The sequence below is a fragment of the Myotis lucifugus genome, unplaced genomic scaffold, assembly GCF_000147115.1.
Source record: "Myotis lucifugus unplaced genomic scaffold, Myoluc2.0 scaffold_194, whole genome shotgun sequence".
Classification (NCBI taxonomy): Eukaryota; Metazoa; Chordata; class Mammalia; order Chiroptera; family Vespertilionidae; genus Myotis; species Myotis lucifugus.
The window spans coordinates 2,317,251-2,336,800 of NW_005871242.1; the positions used below are offsets into that span (position 1 = coordinate 2,317,251).

Genomic DNA, 19,550 nt, shown 5'->3' on the forward strand with positions numbered 1-19,550 from the left:
AAGGTTATGTTAAAATCACTCTTCTCACCGGGGCAGGGAGGATTTCTCTGACTAAAATGACCTCTTTCACTTATAAATCATGTGAAGTGGGTATTGCTACTCCCATTCTCTAGATGAGGAAGCCAATTGGAAACTCTGATGACTTAGGCCAAATTTAGGAGCTGGTGGGAAATACCCTGGATTTAGAATCTCTTGCCCATCCCACCCCATTCCCACTACCTGTACAGTCTATTCCATTTCCTCATGGTTCCTATGACTCCCCACCAATCAATTCCACCTTGGAGTTTAGTGTTGATCAGATTAAAACTCTCCCATCTTCTCTAACCTGACCTGATCAACCCTTTCCATGTCAGGCAAGAAAACTCAGGCCATTTGTTTTCATCATCTTTCTCCTTTATAACCAGGCTTTCTTCTCTCCTCCTGCCCAAATCATTCTCAACTTAGTTGAAAGTCCACTCCTAGAAATTCTACCCCAAATAATACCAGCACTGTCTTGAGGGTAAATATGAAGCACAAACATTATAAGAAAACTAAAACATTTAACATACTGCCCTCTGCACATGAAGATTTTCCATGACTCAGCATTAATAGGACTGAATTAAGTCTTCCAGGAGAGGGTACAGAAAAGACACTGACCGATCCATATTCTATCTTCCCTCCTTGGCAGGTTATCATTACAAGGTTCTTTTACACAGAAAAAGGAACTAATCGTAAACTAGTTATTAAGTCAGGGCTTACTCAGGTCCACCAAATGCACAGGAATATGGACTATTAGATATCCAGTTTTAATCATCTTTATGAAGATTATCTATTACAGTGCAAAAATAGCTGATAAAAAGAAAACATAGATACAAAATTTTATGTACATGCCATTAACACAACCATAAAATATGAATGTGTACTGCCAAAGACTGAAAGGTAATGCAAAAAAATTTTAAGGTGTTGTAAGCTGGAGAACATGAATGGATGTTTAAAAGTATTTAGTTTTATATCTGTCTGGTTATCTACTGCTACATAACAAAGCAGCCCACACCTCAGTGGCTGAAAACACTACCATTATGCATTTTGCTCAGGAATCTGCAAATTGCAGAGTCTGGCATCCGCTGGTGGCTCAAAGGCTGAGGGCTGGGCCCCTCTGAAGACTTGCTCACTTCTGCATGTGGCATTGATGCTGGTTGTCAGAGCCCCACTGGGGCTGTGAGCTGGAACAACTTCGTGTGGCCTGCGCTTCCTCACAATAATGGCATCTGGGTTCCAGGGGCAAGCATCCCAGGAGCCAGACAGCAGTTACAATGACTTTTCTAACCTAATCTCACATGTCACACAGCATCACATACACCACATTCTATGTGTGAGAAACAAGTCACAGGCAGAGTCCCATTCAAGAGGAAATCAACCAGACTCCATCTATTGATGGCAGATCCTAGAATCACTTGGGGAGCTTTTAAAAATGCCCACCCAGACCAATTAAATCAGAATATCTGGGGAGATTCTAGTGCTCCCAAATAAGTACTTTTAAAATGCTTTCTCAGGTGATTCAGATGTACGGTGGGTGAGAGAAACCCACAGAATTAAGATGGTCTTTGAGATTTCTTCCAGCTGCAAAGTTATATATATCAAGTTATATGTAAGAGGGTTGATAAATATAACTTCGCAGATGGAAGAAAGCTCAGAAGAGGCTAAATAAAGATCTCTCCTCTATTAAAAAACACCCACAGTATAGGTGTATTTTAGATGTATACATGAATATACAGATGTATGCTTTCCATGATCTAAAACAAGTTTGGACAAATCCAACTTATATCTAATACTACTGCTAATTAAAAAATAGCATTAAGTTCTTACTGTCCATTAAAATCAACTCAGAGCAGTAACCTCTATTAAAGGGAGAGCCACCCTATGCCCTTGCTGATACATATCAGTTCTTGCTAGCCTACCCCTTACTCTAGCTTGTCACCAAGTACTAATTAACGATGATGCTCAACAGGAGCCATAGGGCATGTTGAATGCCTGATACCACCTCTTGGGAATAAGAGGTGAAAATATAGTTCTTGAATTCTAAATCTTGAGGTAAAAAAATGGGTACATACATACACACATTATTTCCATTATCATTTCTAAATCACGGTGCCCCAAACCAGTGATTTTCAAGATGTGGTCAGCAGAGTATCTGATGTATAAAATTACCTGTCCTATGGATTAACCCAACAATATATACTTAATGAAATTTCCTTTGTTAATTATAATCTACCCTAAAGGTCACAAGAATGTATATTTAAAAATATAGTCACAATAAGAACGATTCACCTGGCTATGACCTTTAAAGTATTAATTTTGGGAAATATTGTCAAAATGGAGCAGAGAATATACATGGGTTCTAGGCCTTTGTCCCACCCAAGTAAGCCAAGTTAAAAAATTTTAGCTACTACAGAAGACAGGCTGATAATTACTATTTCTATGTTTTAAAAAATAAGGATTCCCATAGAGCTATGAATTAGTCACTGGCTTATAAACTTGAATAAAAGCTAATCATCTGTTGTCTTCTAAAAGTTTATGAGCTGTTCTACTGATTCTATACTGATGTGTGGTTTTTTCCACAGTGGCAAAATGGCATGGGTAGTTAAGTTATATGGTCCATATGAACCCTGGGCTCTACTGAAGATTTTCTTGGATTGAAATGTAAGAAAATGAGATTTCCTGGCTTATTAAAATAAACACCATACATTAGTAACTAGTCCAAAGACTGAGTAGATTACCACTTCTCAAACTTTAATGTGCATATGAAGTACCTGCACTCATTGAAATGCAAAATATACTGCAGTAGGTCTGGAATGGGCGTGAGCCATCCATTTCTAACCAGCTCTTAGGTGATACTCATGCTGCTGGTCTCCATACCTCTTCCCGAGTAGCAAGGAACTTAACCCAGGAGACCATAAGTCGTGCTCAAAAATCATATTACTGAAAACAGGTTTCAAACAAGTGCATGTATACATAGCAGCACTATTGACAAAAGCCAGGTGGAAACAGTCTACCAATAGATAAGCAAATTATGGGATAGACACAATAAAATATTATTCAGCCCTTAGAAAAAGTACTGAAACATGTTACAATGTGGATGAATCTCAAAAACTTTATGCTAAATAAGTGAAGCCCGCCAGGCACAAAAGAGTAGATTTTATATGATTCTATTTATATGAAATATCCAGAACAGATAAGTCTAGAGACAGAACAGGCTCCTTCCTGGTTGCCAGGAGCTGGGAGAAGAAAAAACAGGGGCAACTGCTTAACAAATATGAGGTTTCCTTTGGAGTGATAAAAATGTTGTGGAACTAGGTAGAGTTGGTGGTTTTATAACACTGTGAATACAATAAAGGCCACTAAATTGTTCACCTTAAAATGGTTAATTTTGTCCATTTCACTTCAATTTTTAAAAATATAAAAAAATCACTCTTATAGAAATATTAAATATCAAGACAACACCCAATATTCAATGATATACATAAAAAAATTTCCCACTGTAATATAACATTTCATAGAGCTTACCATCTGAGTCTCTATTTCTATATTGATAAAATGTAGGTACCCTGTCCACTGCAGAATTATAAGGCAGCAAAGAAAAATGAATGAAATTATTCTGTAAGCCATTATTAGATACTATATGAACAAATAATCGAACATGTTTTTACTATTATGAATGCATTTCTCAAATATACATCTCAGTTGTGGAAAATACATAAAGATTTGGTAATGAGTGAAAACAGATGTTGCTAACAAATTACCAAATCTTTGGATAGATATTAAAAATCTTGGGCTCTGCCTTGGTAGCTCAGTTGGTCAGACCGCTGTCTCGATACACCAAGGTTGCACGTTCAATCCCCTGTCAGGACACACACAAGAATCCACCAATGAATGCATAAATAAGTGGAGCAACAAATTGATGCTCCTCTCTCTCTAAAAATCAATAAATACATTTCAAAAATAAAAGTCTTGGGGCACATAACAGCTTCAAGGAAATACACTTCTCACCCACTTCTTTTACATTATGACCAGTTTGGTTCAGCAGTATAATTAATTAGGTTCTGACATATGTTAAGGAATTTATTATCCATCTTCTCTATCTTGAAGAAAATAAAGCAATTCATCAAATGCCCCTTTTCATTAATGATTTTGGTCTGAAATGCAAGAACCTATTTAAAATAAAAGTTTGAAGGAGAGAAAATACTCTCCCATACTTATCAGCGAGGGAATATTTCAGCAGCAGCTTTGTCTCTCAGCATCTGTTACATAGGAAGTGGGAGCTGGCAGCAATTTTTTTCTTCAATTTTAAGCTATTCTCTTTGAAATAAACACGGAACATGAAGAGTTAGTTAGGTTCCTTTGCTGAGATGAATCGAACATACAAGTACCTTCCCTCGAAAGAAAGACTGCTAAAGGCTTTCCCAAGTACACATTTAGTTATTCTTTTCACTCAAAATGCTACTTCCCACTCTCCCAACTTTCTCAGATCCAATAGGGATAACAATCAACCCGAGAAGAATAATTCTTTTCCTCCTCTGTGAAGCAACCATTTGTAAAGAGCACAACTCACCGCAAAAATTTTTAACAAAGTTTTCATGTAGAGCTTTCGAATACCAAAGGAGACTCCAAAAATAGCGGGGACTATGATGAAAACAAGAAGGAGGGTGAAGAGGACAGTCAGGGAGATGCCCAGAAGGTTGACAATCAGGCTATCAAAAGGCAGCAACAGGAACATGGTGGAGGGTCCAGGCAAGGCCATGCCCTCCTCCCCAAGAACAAAGCACAGCCTTCAGATGGTCCTCTCAGACAGCACCAGCCAGGGAAACAGAGTCAGTTCCCAACGGAAAACAAACTCCATTCCAAAGTTCACATCATAGAGAGCATGGGAGGGGAATGAAGTAAAAAGGGCCACAGGAGGCAGCCCAAAAACACCAGATCTCCCGGAACAGACGGGCTCGGGAGGTGAATGAGGCAGGATCAATCTTCAGGGTGAGCATTCGAGTCCAGGCTGACTTTCTGTGACAGTGAGCAGCAAGGGAGGGATCTCTGCTCTGCTGCCCTTATACTGCTTCCAGAGTTTTACTTTTTTTTCCTGCCCAAGTGCATTTAGCAGATAAATCTGTCCTGAAGATCTGTCATTGCCAGAAGTACCAAGAAGAGTTCAACGTGGTGCCAGAAATATCCTGATAACTCCAGTGGAGGGGGGTGACTGCTGGCACTTCACACAGAAGGCTACTGAACTTGAATATGTAGAAATTAAGTAACTGTTTTACTTAAAATTCCTTCGCAAGCTGAAAATGGGTTCATTGTATAGAGTTCATATCTGGCCCCATTCTTCCTCCAGAGGCTCCTGGTGCACGCTGCTTCCAGGACCCTCCTACCTGGACAGCTGCAGTCTTTGCCAGCAGGACATAGATGCTGGCACAGAATGTCTCATGCTGCCTGTGGTGAGTGTAATTCCAGACGCTCCTGGCATTGGCTTCCTCTGGATATTCTTCTCCCTAAGGCCCCCTTTTCTCAGCAGTGACCTGGGTTCTTGGCAAGAAGTTGCTTACATGCTGCCAAAGCTGGGGGTGGAAACAGAAACACCGTCAGTCACAAAAATCCAGAGGACAAACGTCAATATGCTTTGGGGGTGGGAGACTGTTTGAGGATCAGCCTAGAGTCAGTGCCAGCTTCTCAAGTCATTAAGGTCAAAGGGACTGAGCAGAGCAACAGGTGGCAGACACAAATGTGGGAGAAAAACACACCCATGTTTCATACAGTTTTCAACTCCAATGGTATAATCTGTGACCACTCAAACTTTCTGAATACAAAACCTATGGATATAAGGCACATCTGAAAAGATAAAGAGGGTATACTGTGAAAAGTAAATGTCCCTCCTACCTGTCCCCCAGCTACCCAGAGTTCTTATCCAGGTACAACCGTACTACCAGCTTCGTATTCTTCCCACTATTCTATGCTTATACAAGTAAATCATAACTTCTCTTCTATGTGCCCCAGTCTGGCAACAATCATGATGGCATATTATGAACACTGCTCTTCACCTTGCTTTTTGTTTTGTTTTTAGCTCAATATATCATGGAAGAGTGTTCAATCAGCACATACAAAGCTGCCTCACTTTTTACAGGTATACTGTTTTTAACTGTAAGACTAGTTAACTGGTTTTCTGCAGTTGGACACCAATGTTTCTACTTTTGTGCTGTTATACATAATGTAATGAATAACCATGTTGCATACATGACTTAGCACACAAAATGAACAAGCAAATATATTTTCATGATAATCCTAGAAAGGGAACTTCAGGGGAAAAGAAAACATAGAGTTTTAATTTCATAAGATATTGTCACATTTTCTATATAGAGACTAAACTCCTCCAGCCTATCTCCCCACACTGGCCATTCTTTTTTAATTTAAGACTATTTTTTTAGAGCAGCTTTGAGTTCACAACAAAATTAAGAGGGAGGTACAGAGATTTCTCTTATATCCCTTGCCCCCCACATATGTAACAGCCTCCCCCATCATCAACATCCACCACACAGGTGCATTTGTTACAAATGATGAACCAACATAAATATATCATAATCATCCGAGTCCATAATTTACATTACAACTCACTCTTGTTGTACATCCTATTGGTTTGGACAAATTTATAATGATGTGTATCCATCATTACAGTATCATACAGAATATTTTCACTGCCCTAAAAATCCTGTGCTCTGATTGTTCATTCTTCCCTGCCCCAACCCCTGGCAATCAATAATCTTTTTACTGTCTCTATAGTTTTGCCTTTTCCAGAATATAGTTGGAATCATATTGTACATAGCCTTGTTAAATTGGCTTCTTTCACTTAATATAGCCACTCCTTTTTAGAATTCTACTATTTCAAATACCTTATAAAAGTATTCCCGTTTTATAGTACTCATCCCTAACCACAATTTAGCAATGTGAATCTTGAACTTGGGAGCATCTTATCAAGCCCCTCTACAAACATTTTGGCTTCACACCAATTACCTTCAGGCTCTATTTCAATATATTAAGAAGTTCAAGAATGAATGAACAGATAACTGAAATTACCTTAAATTTTGTCCAGTGCTTTACAGAACTCAGCTTTCACATGTGATGTTACAACCTGTCAACACATACTATTTCCATTTTACCAATTAGGAAACCAAGCAAGGTAGACACAGATCCAATTCTTCTGACTCCTAACCCATTACTGCTCCCATTATATTCCCACACATCTAGTGATTAAAAGCCATGACAGTTCAGTGGCACCAAGTCACAAATACTAGTTCCTGCATTTGATCCTCAACATCTTCCACTTCCACATTACCATTATTATTGCTAACACTTGTCGAATACTAACGACAGGACAATGAGCTAATATAATAAGCATATTACATATACTATGCTCACTTAATTCTCACAACAACCCTGTGATGGAGTTATTATCGTCACTGTTATTTACAGGTGAGGAAACTGAGGCTTAGAGGATAAAGTAAGCTACTCAGGGTCAAATAGCTAGTAAGTGGTAGAGTAGAAATTTGGACAAGTATATCTGTCATAGAGCCCCTGCTCTTTAACCACTATGCTCTCCTATCTCCCAGACTACCCTGAAATAAATTAACACTTCCTTCATGCCAGTCCTGCTCTACAGAACTACTTGTGATCAGAGAAAAACCACAGGCAAATCTGGACTCATGTATCAGAATTTGGTGTTCTCAGAATTCAAAGAACATAACTGCTCTTTCATAAACTAGCCAAACTGATTATACATGCCAGATTTCTAACTACATCCCAACAGAGGTTCAGGAAATTAGATGTATTTCTGAGACTCAATCAACTTTTAATATGCTGTCTGAGACACTGTACTCCTTAAACATGTCTACTCCAGCCTAATTCTAGGGTCCCCCCTCCATTCCGCTCTTCCATACCACTCACCCTTGCCCAGCACTCCCATGGGAAAGAGGCAGCAAGATCCCTGTCCCATTGGACAGCTGCTGTCACTCTGGCCAAGGTTACCTTGAGGTCCTGTACCCAAGGTGACTGGAAGTAGGGTCACTTTGACTTTCCCATGCCAGAGTTTCTTTGAATTATAATCAACTGAGAATTTCAAAGGTTATGCTGGATTCATGTCCCCAAAACATTAAACACTTTTAAGCAATCAACTAATTTCTTCACCTATTTCAGGGGTTGGCAAATCATCATATGATTATGGGCCAAATCTGGCTATGGCCTGTTTTTATAAAGCTCATGACCTAGGAATTGTTTTTGTATCTTTAAAGAGTTGTAAAAACGCCCTAACCGGTTTGGCTCAGTGGATAGAGCGTCGGCCTGAGGACTCAAGAGTCCCAGGTTCGATTCCGGTCAAGGGCATGTACCTTGGTTGCGGGCACATCCCCAGTAGGGGGTGTGCAGGAGGCAGCTGATCGATGTTTCTCTCTCATCGATGTTTCTAACTCTCTGTCCCTCTCCCTTCCTCTCTGTAAAAAATCAATAAAATATAAAAAAAAAAAGAGTTGTAAAAACAAAAAATAATATGTGACAGAGACCAGGGCCTGAAAAAACTACAATATTTACTATCTGATCCTTTACAAGAGTTTGCTGACCCATGACCCAGCTGCTCTTCCTCCTGAGAGGTAGTGAACTTCCCCTTACTGTCCCACCCCACCTGAGTTCTTGTTTACTTACCAGTGCCAGACTCCAGAACAGAGAACAGCCAAACTAGCCAAACAAGTTATCTGGCCAACACTATACAATCCTCTTATAAATTCTTAGAAGCAGAGAAAAAGCAAGCAAACTGCAGTTATCAAACAGGGTTCCAAACATCTTGCTGGAGGAGCAAAGCAGTCATTAAAGGCAGAGGTAACTGTGCCATAAGGCCCCCTGAACACAGACTGTGATCTCTGGAAATATCAGAAAATTGCTCACATCAGAACTCAATCCCACTACAACTTCTAGGTAACTGCTCACTTAGGAGAGGGTATCACTACGTCTCAGGTAAATACAACCATGACTCCTTAAGCATGAGGCAGGGGAAGCCATGAACTCTAAGGAATATTTACTCGTTCTCTTAACTTCCACAGCTTTCAGCCAAAATCACTGAGTCATTGGACCAAATTTTCCCTAACAGCCCAAATGGTCCAGAGAAAAACAGAAGAACCAACTGGTTCTGACGTTTTTAAAAGGAAAGATGGCTTCATTCTAGGAATGTGACAGAGCCCACTGCTAAACTAGCTAAACTTTTCAACACTCTGAGTGGCAAATCTGGGCTTTCAGGCCCACAATTTCCAGTGTACCTCAGTTCTCAGACGGATTCAGTTCATGCATTCAACAAACATTCACTGTTAGGTGTTAGATACTTGGTGGCGAACAAATATGCCTAGAGAAAAGTATTAACCAAATTAGCATACACAAAGTCATAATTTCACAAAATGATGATTACCAAGGAAGAGTCCTGGAAGAGAAAATAATAGAGGGAAGTTACAAACTTAAATTGGGGCATTTAAACAATTCTGACCAAATCACAAGGCCAGTACTATTGTGATTCCTCACTGCAGAATGAAACGCTTTTCAGCTAGCTCTCTATGACACATCCTACTTCAGGAGACCATGACCACCAGACTGTGTCCAGAGAGATGCCACACACCAACTCAAAGGGAAAAAGGTACGGCATTTTATTACAAATAAATGCTTTGGCTACACAGCAATAATGCATTTTTAAAGCACATCAAACACAATGTCTGTCTCAGTAAATAGTATGCACTGGTGGGGTCCTTCAGCCTGGCCTGCATCCTCAGCCTGGCCTGTGCCCTCTCACAATCCTGGATGCCTCAGGGGATGTAGTATGAGTGAAACGGCAGGTGGCCTGGAGGAGCTCCTCATCCCAGCCCCACTGCGCCTGCCCCCCCACCATGCTGTCGCTTGGTAAGCCTGCTGAGCAGTGCTCCCCCTGTGGGAGCCCACTGACCACCAGGGGGCAGCTCCTGCATTGAGCATCTGCCCCCTGGTGGTCAGTGCATTTCATAGCAACCAGTCCACAGGTCACTTAGGCTTTTATATAGAGAGACCATTATCAGAAGAAACTCAGAGTATTGTCTTCAGTTCTTGGTATCAAATTTTAAGAGGGCTAGGTAGAGGGGAAGGCATTTCAAAGTATGTCACAAAACCCACAAGCCAAATACTACTACATGCCTAGCAAGCACTAGTGCTCCATAAAAGGTAAGCTGTAAAGCACAGAAATATGAGTTAAAACAACAGTAAGATGGCAGAAAAAAAATTTTACCACAGTATCGGTAAAAATGAGAAAATATTCTCAATTACTGCTGGTTAGAGTGTAAAATGGCACAACCTCTATGGAGAACAATTTAGCAATTGCCATCACAATTTTAAATGCACATAATCTTAGTTCCAGCATTTCTACTTCTAAAAATTTATCCTAAAGATAAATTAGAACAGTGGTTCTCAACAAGGTGCAATTCTTTAATCCCTTGTGGAACATTTGGTAATATCTGCAGACATTTTTGGTTGTCACAACTTGGGATGGGGGTGCTACTGGCAGTGCATAGAGGGCAGGGATGTGTTAAATGTACTATGATGTACAGGCCAACTCCTACAACGAAGAATTATCCAGCCCCAATATCAATAGTGCTGAGGATGAGAAACCCTGTAGTAAAGCATGTGCAAAATAATATATGTGCAAGGTTACTGACTGAAGCATTGTTTGTAATACCAAAAGAAACATCAATGTCCACTAATAGAGGATACAATGGAATATTATTCATCTGTTTAAAAAGACACACACACACACATATGCACTAAGAAACAATCTCCCAGTTTGATACAGAATAATGTCCACAATAACTACCAATTGTAAGGGAGGGGAGAAAAGGAAAAATATATACAATTCATATGTACTCGCAAAGATACATGTCTGGAAAGATACACAAGTGACTGGCTAGATGGAAAGGAGAGTTTACTATTTATTTTTTTAGTATCTTTAAAATTATATTTGTCATTTTGAATAGGTAATAATCTCATGGCTCAAAAGTCAAAAGAAACACACTACTGTTTGAATCCTGACTTGATCACTTAACCAGAAGTGTGAGTGACTTCAGGTAAATTACTTAATTTCTTTAAGCTTCTATTAAACAATACCTACTAGAAGTAGTGTTCTAAGATAACAAAAGTAAAGCATTTTCATAGTGCCTAGAGCAAGGCAAATGCTCAAAATATATTACCTATTATTACTATTCTAAGTTCCTGTTACTAGGAAGGAGATGGGGCATTTGAAGGTATTTCCCAAGAAGGCATGACATTACACTAACGAGAGATTCGGTTTCAACTACTACCTGCCTAAGGTGCATAAAATCCCCTGATATGGCTGGATCATGCTGATCCCATTCAGAAACTGCTGTGGGGCCTGCCTGACAGGGAAAACAGCCAGAGCCAGTATTGACAGACCACGCTAAAGGGAAACAAGATCTGTAGAAATCAGGAAAAATGTTTCATGATTAGAGATGGCACCCTATGTGAGTGCTCTAGCAAAGACTAAGACTATATCATAGAAGTTTTGAGCCAATATGTGAGAGAGCTGGTAAGGAGATCTAACCACGTTACAGGACCATGAAACCTGGTAGAAGCCATTTAGCATGAGCGAGCACTCACATCAAGCTGGCTGTCATCCAGAAAAAGCAGACTGGCTCTGGCCACCCAGAGACAAGAGAAATGCTATTACAACTGGCAGGTACGGGGGTGCACATTTTAGCTTAATATGAAGAATCTAACCCTCACATTGCTGGTGGCACTGTGCAATGGTACAGCCACCTTGGGAAATAGTCTCGTAGTCCCTCAAATGGTTAAACATAGTTACCATATGACCCAGCAGTTCTCCTCCTACATATATAGTCAAGAGAACTAAAAACAACGATCCACATAAAAAATTGTGCCAAAGTTTACAGCAGTTTTATTCAGAATAGCCCAAAAGGTAGAAACTACCCAAATGTCCATCAACTGAATAAACAAAATGTGCTTTATCCACACAAGGTGTGGATGAAAAAGGTTTTTATGGAAAGTTACCTCACAAGGTGATCTGGTCATAAATTCCTCACTGGGCATGTCATGGTGGGTAGTCATGCCCCAGGCATTTAACTTTTTTTTTCTTTTAAGATATATTTTTATTGATTTCAGAGAGGAAGGGAAAGGGAGAGAGAGAACCATCAATGATGAGAGAGAATTATTGATCAGCTGCCACCTCCACGCCCCCTACTGGGGATGGAGCCTGCAACCTGAGCATGTGCTGACCAGGAATCGAACTGTGACCTCCTGGTTCATAGGTCGACGCTCAACCACTGAGCCACACCAGCCATGTGCAGGCATATAACTTTAGTAAGAGGCTTACCTTTGCCTTAAGCAAGCCTTGTCTATTGTTTCTGGGCATCTGAGTTAATACACCTTTGAAATGTCCCCCGCTTCAGATCCCTCCTTTAAAGCATGACCACCTTCAAGAGAAGACATAATCTTAACCAGGGGTCCTCAAACTACGGCCCGCGGGCCACATGCAAATACAAATATTGTATTTGTTCCCGTTTTGTTTTTTTACTTCAAAATAAGATATGTGCAGTGTGCATAGGAATTTGTTCATAGTTTTTTTTTAAACTATAGTCCGGCCCTTCAACGGTCTGAGGGACAGTGAACTGGCCCCCTGTTTAAAAAGTTTGAGGACCTCTGATCTTAACTATCCCATATTCTGATCCCTGTCTTGCTTTCTCCTACCTCATGTAATCTATTTATGAACACTCCTTAATCTCAAATGCATAAAAGAAACTGCAAACTGTTACTCTCCGAAGCATTTTTCTCAATTTATTGAAATCTTGCTTCCAAAAGTATCCTCTATTTGACTCAAATAAGTTTTTATAAAAATTTAGGGAGTAGTGGAGTATAAGAAATTTGCTTGAATAGGTTTGTACATTTTTACACTGATAAATGGAATATTATTTGGCCATTCAAAGGAATGAAGTATTGGTAGTTGCTACAATATGGATGAACCTTGAAAACATGGTAGCCCTAGCTTGTTTGGCTTAGTGGATAGAGTGTTGGCCTGTGGACTGAAGGGTCCTGGGTTCAATTCCCAGTCAAGAGCACATATCTCAATTGCAGGCTCGGTCCCGGCCACCAGGGCAAGTGTGGGAGGCAACCGATTGATGTGTCTCTCTCACATCGATGTTTCTCTCTCTTTCTCTCCCCCTCCTTTCTACTTTCTCTAAAAATCAATGGAAAAATATCCTCGGGTGAGGTTTAACAAAAAGAACACATCAAGGTAAAGAGAAAGAAGCCAGTCACAAAAGACCATATATTATGTGATTCCATAATATGAATTTAAATGTTTAGAGACAGAAAATGATTAGTGCTACTTAAGGCTGGGGAGAATAGGAAGACAGAGAAGGAGTAGGGAGAGAGAGAGAAACATGATGTGAGAGACACATATCAAATGGTTGCCTCCCGCACAAGCCCCAGCGAGGGGTGGGGATCAAACTGCAACCCAGATACGCGCCCTCAACCAGGAATGGAACTCACGATCCTCTGGTGTGCAAGCTGATGTTCTAACCACTGGGCCATGCCAGCTGGGCTAGTTCATAAAAACATTCTAAAACTGACTGTGATGATGGTCACATGTAACTGTGAATAAAAACCCGAAAAGCACCTTTTTGGCAGTGAGGTCCTCCCCAGGACAACATGCCTCTCACTAAGGATCTCCTTCATCCTCTCCAGAAGAGAAAACACGAGAAGCAGCGCCTGGTGCAGAGCCCCAATGCCTACTTCATGGAGGTGAAATGCCCAGGATGCTATAAAATCACCACCGTCTTTAGCCGCGCACAAACGGCAGTTTGTGTGTTGGTTGCTCCACTGACCTCTGCCATTCAACAGTAGGAAAAGCAAGGCTTACAGAGGATGCTCCTTCAGAAGGAAGCAGCACTAAAAGCAACTCCCATCAAGATGAGTGGGGACGCATCCCATTAAACACATTTTAGATTCAAAAACACACACCTGAATTGTACACTTTAAATGGGTGAATTGTATAGTATGTGAACTGTATCTCAATAAAGCTGATAAGAATCTCAGAGAAGTTGTTCAAATAGACTGTTTAGCCCTGGCTGGTGTGGCTCAGTTGGTTGGGTGTTGTCCCAGACACCAAGAGGTCACCAGTTTGATTCCCAGTCAGGGCAGGTGCCTGGTTTGTGGGCTTGATCCCTGATAGGGGGGGCCGGGAGGCAGCTGATTGATGTTTCCCTCTCATGTCCATGTTTCTCTCTCCCTCCCTCCCTTTCTCTCTAAAAAATCAATTTTAAAAAATCTTTAAATAGACTGTTTAGGAAGATATTCACCCTCATCTGGATTCTGCAGGATGGTGGATATAGTATGGTGATTAGACCAGATGTTTTAAATTTCCTTCCCAATCCAGATTTTTGGCTATGTGTCTTTACTTAAAATAGTAGAATGTCAGAGAAGCAGTAAAGCAAGATGATTCAATATACAGGGAATCAGACAAGTTGCATTCAAAACCAGCCTCCATTACTTTCTAGTTGTGTGACCTCAGGAAAATATATCAACTTTCCATGCTTCAGTTTTCTCATCTGTAAAATGGGAATAATATGTATCCTGTGGTAAGACTGACAGAATGCAAGTGATCAGTATAGTGCCTGACACAAAGTACTCAATAAATAGAAGTTACTACTAAGTAACTGTCACTACAAAGCTGGAGGCAATAATAATAAAATGATAAACTGCAACTCTATTAGTCAACCATTGAGAATTCTAGTCCAACCTCTTTTTTTTATGGCTCAAATAACTGAGCGTTGGAACGGTTAAATAACTGGGACAAATTTAAAACTTGGCCAGTACCAGAGGCAGAACTAGAACTCAGATCTGCTCCCCAGGCTGACCTCTCTTTTGCTTTGGGGCACCACTCATTTTTCCTAGTGTACTGTCAAGACACAGACCCATTGGATACCCCAATTCTGATGTGATGGTAAACAAATGTGTGCAAGAACACAACAGAAATATGTGTGGTGCTAAGTTTAACATTGAGTGTAACATCAAAAAAAAAAAAGAAAGAAATTTGCTTGAATAGGATGTTGCCGCTTAGGAGGAAAGTATATAAATGTGTCCAAGGAGAGAGGGTAGCACTCAGAGCTACTAGATTAGAGTGAAGCTGAAGTGCTAAAAACTAAGAATACACATACAGCCAACATTAATCCTGGACAAAATAAATGGTCCAAGACAAAGCCAGAATGATAGGCCAAAGGATAACTCAACTCATTTTGATGAAGACAGGATTATAGTCAGTTTCAGGGTCTTGGTCTAAGGTCACTCTGACCTTAAATATTTTCCCCTTGCCCAGAAAAGCTTGAGTTGGAACTGGGTAATAAATAACATGGTACCAATTTTGTCCAAAAACAACATAAATCTTCAAAGCTGGGAGAAAAAAAAAAGGACATAGGATATAGAACATTTTGATATTTGGGGGCCATCAGTTTAAAAAAGAACAAATTGACTTGCTGGAGCTCTAAGACCCTAGACCAGCCGTGGGCAAACTACGGCCCGCGGGCCGGATCCGGCCCGTTTGAAATGAATAAAACTAAAAAAAAAAAAAAGACCGTACCCTTTTATGTAATGATGTTTACTTTGAATTTATATCAGTTCACACAAACACTCCATCCATGCTTTGGTTCCGGCCCTCCGGTCCAGTTTAAGAACCCATTGTGGCCCTCGAGTCAAAAAGTTTGCCCACCCCTGCCCTAGACATTTCATTACCAAGCCTGAACACTGCTCTAACAGCTCAATTTCAAAATTGGTGTTTTACATTTGAGTATTGTTTATGTAACTGGAAACAACTTCCTGGTCTTTTTCTTTAAAAACCTATTTTCCTGGCCTGCCTGAGTAGCTCAGTGGTTGAGCATCGACCTATGATTCAGGAGGTCATGGCTCGATTCCAGGTCAGGGCACATGCCTGGGTTGAGGGCTCAATGCCCAGTAAGGGGCATGCAGGAGGCAGCCGATCATTGATGTTTCTCTCTCTCTCTCCCCCTTCCTCTCTGAAATCAATTAAAAAAATATTTTTAAAAAACACACCCCAATTTTTCTGGTTTATTTCACTCAGCATTATTATTCTGAGAATCTTTCATGTGTTAATAGTTCATTCCTTTTAATTGCTGGGCTGTATTCTATTGTATGGATATATCACAATATTTGTCCATTCACCTACTGATGGACAGCTGGGTTTTTCCAGCTTGGAACTGTTACAAATAAAGCTGCTATCGACAAGGCTTTGTATAGACATATGCTTTCACTTCTCTAGGGAAAATACGAAGTAGTGGAAAGACTGAGACTAAGGTAGGTGTATGTTTAGCTTTTTATGAAACTGCCAAACCTCATTCTAAATTGGTTGTACCATTTTGCATTCTCACCAGCAGTGTATGAAAGCTCTACATCTTCACCAACACTTGACATAATCGGTATTTTAATTTTACACATACTAGTGGATGTGAGGTGGTATCTGAAAGTTTTAATTTGTATTTCTCTAATGACTAATGATATTGAGCATCTTTTCATGTGCTAATTTGCCACCTGTATGTCTTCTCTGATGAAATGTTCAAATCTTTTGCCCATTTTTTATTAGGTTATTTTATTATTGAATTTGTTACAGGCCATTTTTTAGAAGTCAAGCTTTTCCTCCCCAATGACTAAACAGTCCCATTTAAAATGGGAAAGCATTACTACTGAACTATACTTAAGCATGGTTAAGATGGTTTTTAAGAAATGAGGAAATTAATCCCACAGACAACAACAACAAAAAAAAAAAGGATGAGAAAGCATTTTTCTCAAAGGCACAAAACTTACGAAACAGATTTCTTTGTTCAACTCACCACAAACTTGAAACAATCCTAACTGTTCAAAGAAAAATCACTAGAACATGAAAGAAAAAAAGCCAATGACCACAACCACAAACTCTACATTAACCTCAGAACCGAATGTTACTAAGCAACATAAAACACTCCAACTTCATGCTCACTGGCAGTGACCCTGTGCTGCACAGTACAGCAGCCACCAGCATATGACTCCTGCGCACCTGAACCATGGCTGGGCCAAAATGAAATGTTCCATAAAGTACACACTGGATTTCAATGACTTAGGATGAAAAAAATGAAGACCTCATTAATAACGTATATGATGGTTACATGTTTAAGTGATATTCTAGATAATTTGGGTTAAATAAAATATATTCTTAAAATTATTTTCACCTGTTTCTTTTTACCTTATTTTAGTTTATTGTTAATCCTCACCCAAGGATTTTTTTTCCATTGATTTTTTTTAGAGATAGTGGAGGCGGGGAGGAAGAGAGAGAGAGAGACATACATCGATTGGTTGCCGCCTGCAAGTGCCCGAATAGGACCAGGGATTGACTCTGCAACCCAGGTACGCGCCCTTGACCAGGAATAGAACCTATGGCCCTTCAGTGCACAGGCCAACACTTTAATCACTAAGCCACAACAGCCAGGGCAGTCTTTTTACCTTTTTTAAAAATATATATTTTATTGATTTTTTTACAGAGAGGAAGGGAGAGGGATAGAGAGTTAGAAACATCGATGAGAGAGAAACATCGATCAGCTGCCTCCCTCACACCCCCCACCGGGGATGTGCCTGCAACCAAGGTACATGCCCTTGACCGGAATTGAACCTGGGACCTCTCAGTCCGTAGGCTGACGCTCTATCCACTGAGCCAAACCGGTTAGGGCTCTTTTTACCTTTTTTAAAAGTGGGTATTGCCCGGGTTGCAGGCTCGATCCCTAGGAGGCTTATATTATATTTCTACTGGGTAGCAGTGATCAAATACTTTTAAAGCAGACCCTGAAAATAATATATCTCTAACAGGTAAGAAAAAACCATATATACATATAATTCCCCCTCCACCCCCCCAATTCCTCCAAGGTGTGAACAAAATGGTACAATACAAAGGGTTTACACCTGGAACTCAGGAGCTGTCTTAGGTTTGAGCTGCAGCTCTGTTACTATCTGGTCTATTAGTTACTAGCTTCCCTGGATTTAAGTTTCCTCACTTTTTGTTTTTTAATTTAAAAAGTCAACTATAATATGCTCCTACTTTTCACAAAGTATTATTCTAGTATTGCAGATCTTGAGCTTATAGTTTAATGGGAGGTACAAACAAAACACACAACTATCATACAAGATAAAATAAAGAGCCCCAAAAAAGGAGACAAGCCTCTGTGATTGTATGGCATGTACATATGATATGTATGTAAGTGTTTTAAAGGTGAAAGAGCACCTTAAAGGAGTTAGGAAAAACTCCAGGAACTTGTAACTTTCCTAACTCTACAATTCTGCACTCTTACAAAGCATTCATCATGCTATAGTAAACATCATTATGTAGATTACTTACTGCTCCATGGAATTAATGACATTTGGTCAAGCCCTCCCATCAGTAAGCATAATGATACATAAGATGTAAATGACATACCACAATGAGGCTCTGTTACTTAAAGAAACAATTCTGCAGTACAATTCAAGCTTAAACCTCTGGCTTGTATCTCCAGAAAGTAAGAGATTTTTTCAAATAAAAGGTAACCTTTTGTGATGTGCATACAGATGAGAGAAGGGGTTTATTCTTTAGCAGAAAATAGCAACTTAAGCTAAAATCCTGATAGACTAACCACAGCACTCTTTTTAACACCATAAACACAAACAATCACACAAAATACACAAGCTCCCTATCCCATGTCTTCCAGGGTGATGATTTACCAAGACACCGAGATGCTGTTATTCCAATAGTACTTGCATAAACTGGATGTTTTAGAATAGTAAAAAGCTAGGAAAATTCCAGAACAAGTGGAATAGGGAAAGTAATACAGATAGTTAAACAGCAGTTTGCAGCCACCTAGTAAATGCTATCTTCCCTACACTTCAGCCTAAATGGGCTGCACTTCTCCGCAACTAGAGGGTAAATAGCTTAAGGTCCTGGTGTACTCTCCCTCCAGGGAGCAGGCCCCCACCATTCTCTCCCCCATCTCCTCCCCATAACCTCTAAGGCAGCGGTTCTCAACCTGTGGGTCGAGACCCCTTTGGGAGTCGAACGACCCTTTCACCGGGGTCGCCTAAGACCATCGGAAAACACATATATAATTACATATTGTTTTTGTGATTAATCACTATGCTTTAATTATGTTCAATTTGTAACAATGAAAATACATCCCGCATAGCAGATATTTACATTACAATTCATAACAGTAGCAAAATGACAGTTATGAAGTAGTAACGAAAATAATTTTATGGTTGGGGGTCACCACAACATGAGGAACTGTATTAAAGGGTCGTGGCATTAGGAAGGTTGAGAACCACTGCTCTAAGGGATCCCATGAGACTTGCAACCAGGGGAGCAACAGGCAGCAGCAGCTCGCCCCAGGCATAGACCCCCTGACCCTGTCTCCAAGGCCCCCTTTCTCTGACTTTCCAGT

The 19,550-nt window shown here is 40.1% G+C and overlaps 1 protein-coding gene and 1 pseudogene across 3 annotated transcripts in view; one reads left to right on the forward strand and one right to left on the reverse strand.

Annotated features, from left to right (window-relative positions):
* Positions 1-19,550, reverse strand: part of GPAT4 (glycerol-3-phosphate acyltransferase 4) — a 36,985-nt gene that overhangs the window by 16,211 nt on the left and 1,224 nt on the right. For 2 of the 3 annotated variants that reach the window (XM_023760855.1, XM_006097064.3), the window contains exon 2: positions 4,589-5,585. In XM_023760855.1, coding sequence (XP_023616623.1) covers positions 4,589-4,777 — 189 coding nt within the window. In that variant the 5' untranslated portion in view covers positions 4,778-5,585. Of the gene's footprint in view, positions 1-4,588; positions 5,586-7,095; positions 7,117-19,550 lie in introns of those variants that run through there. The other variant, XM_023760854.1, reaches the window with a different exon arrangement.
* On the forward strand, positions 13,756-13,999 carry LOC106698545 (annotated as a pseudogene).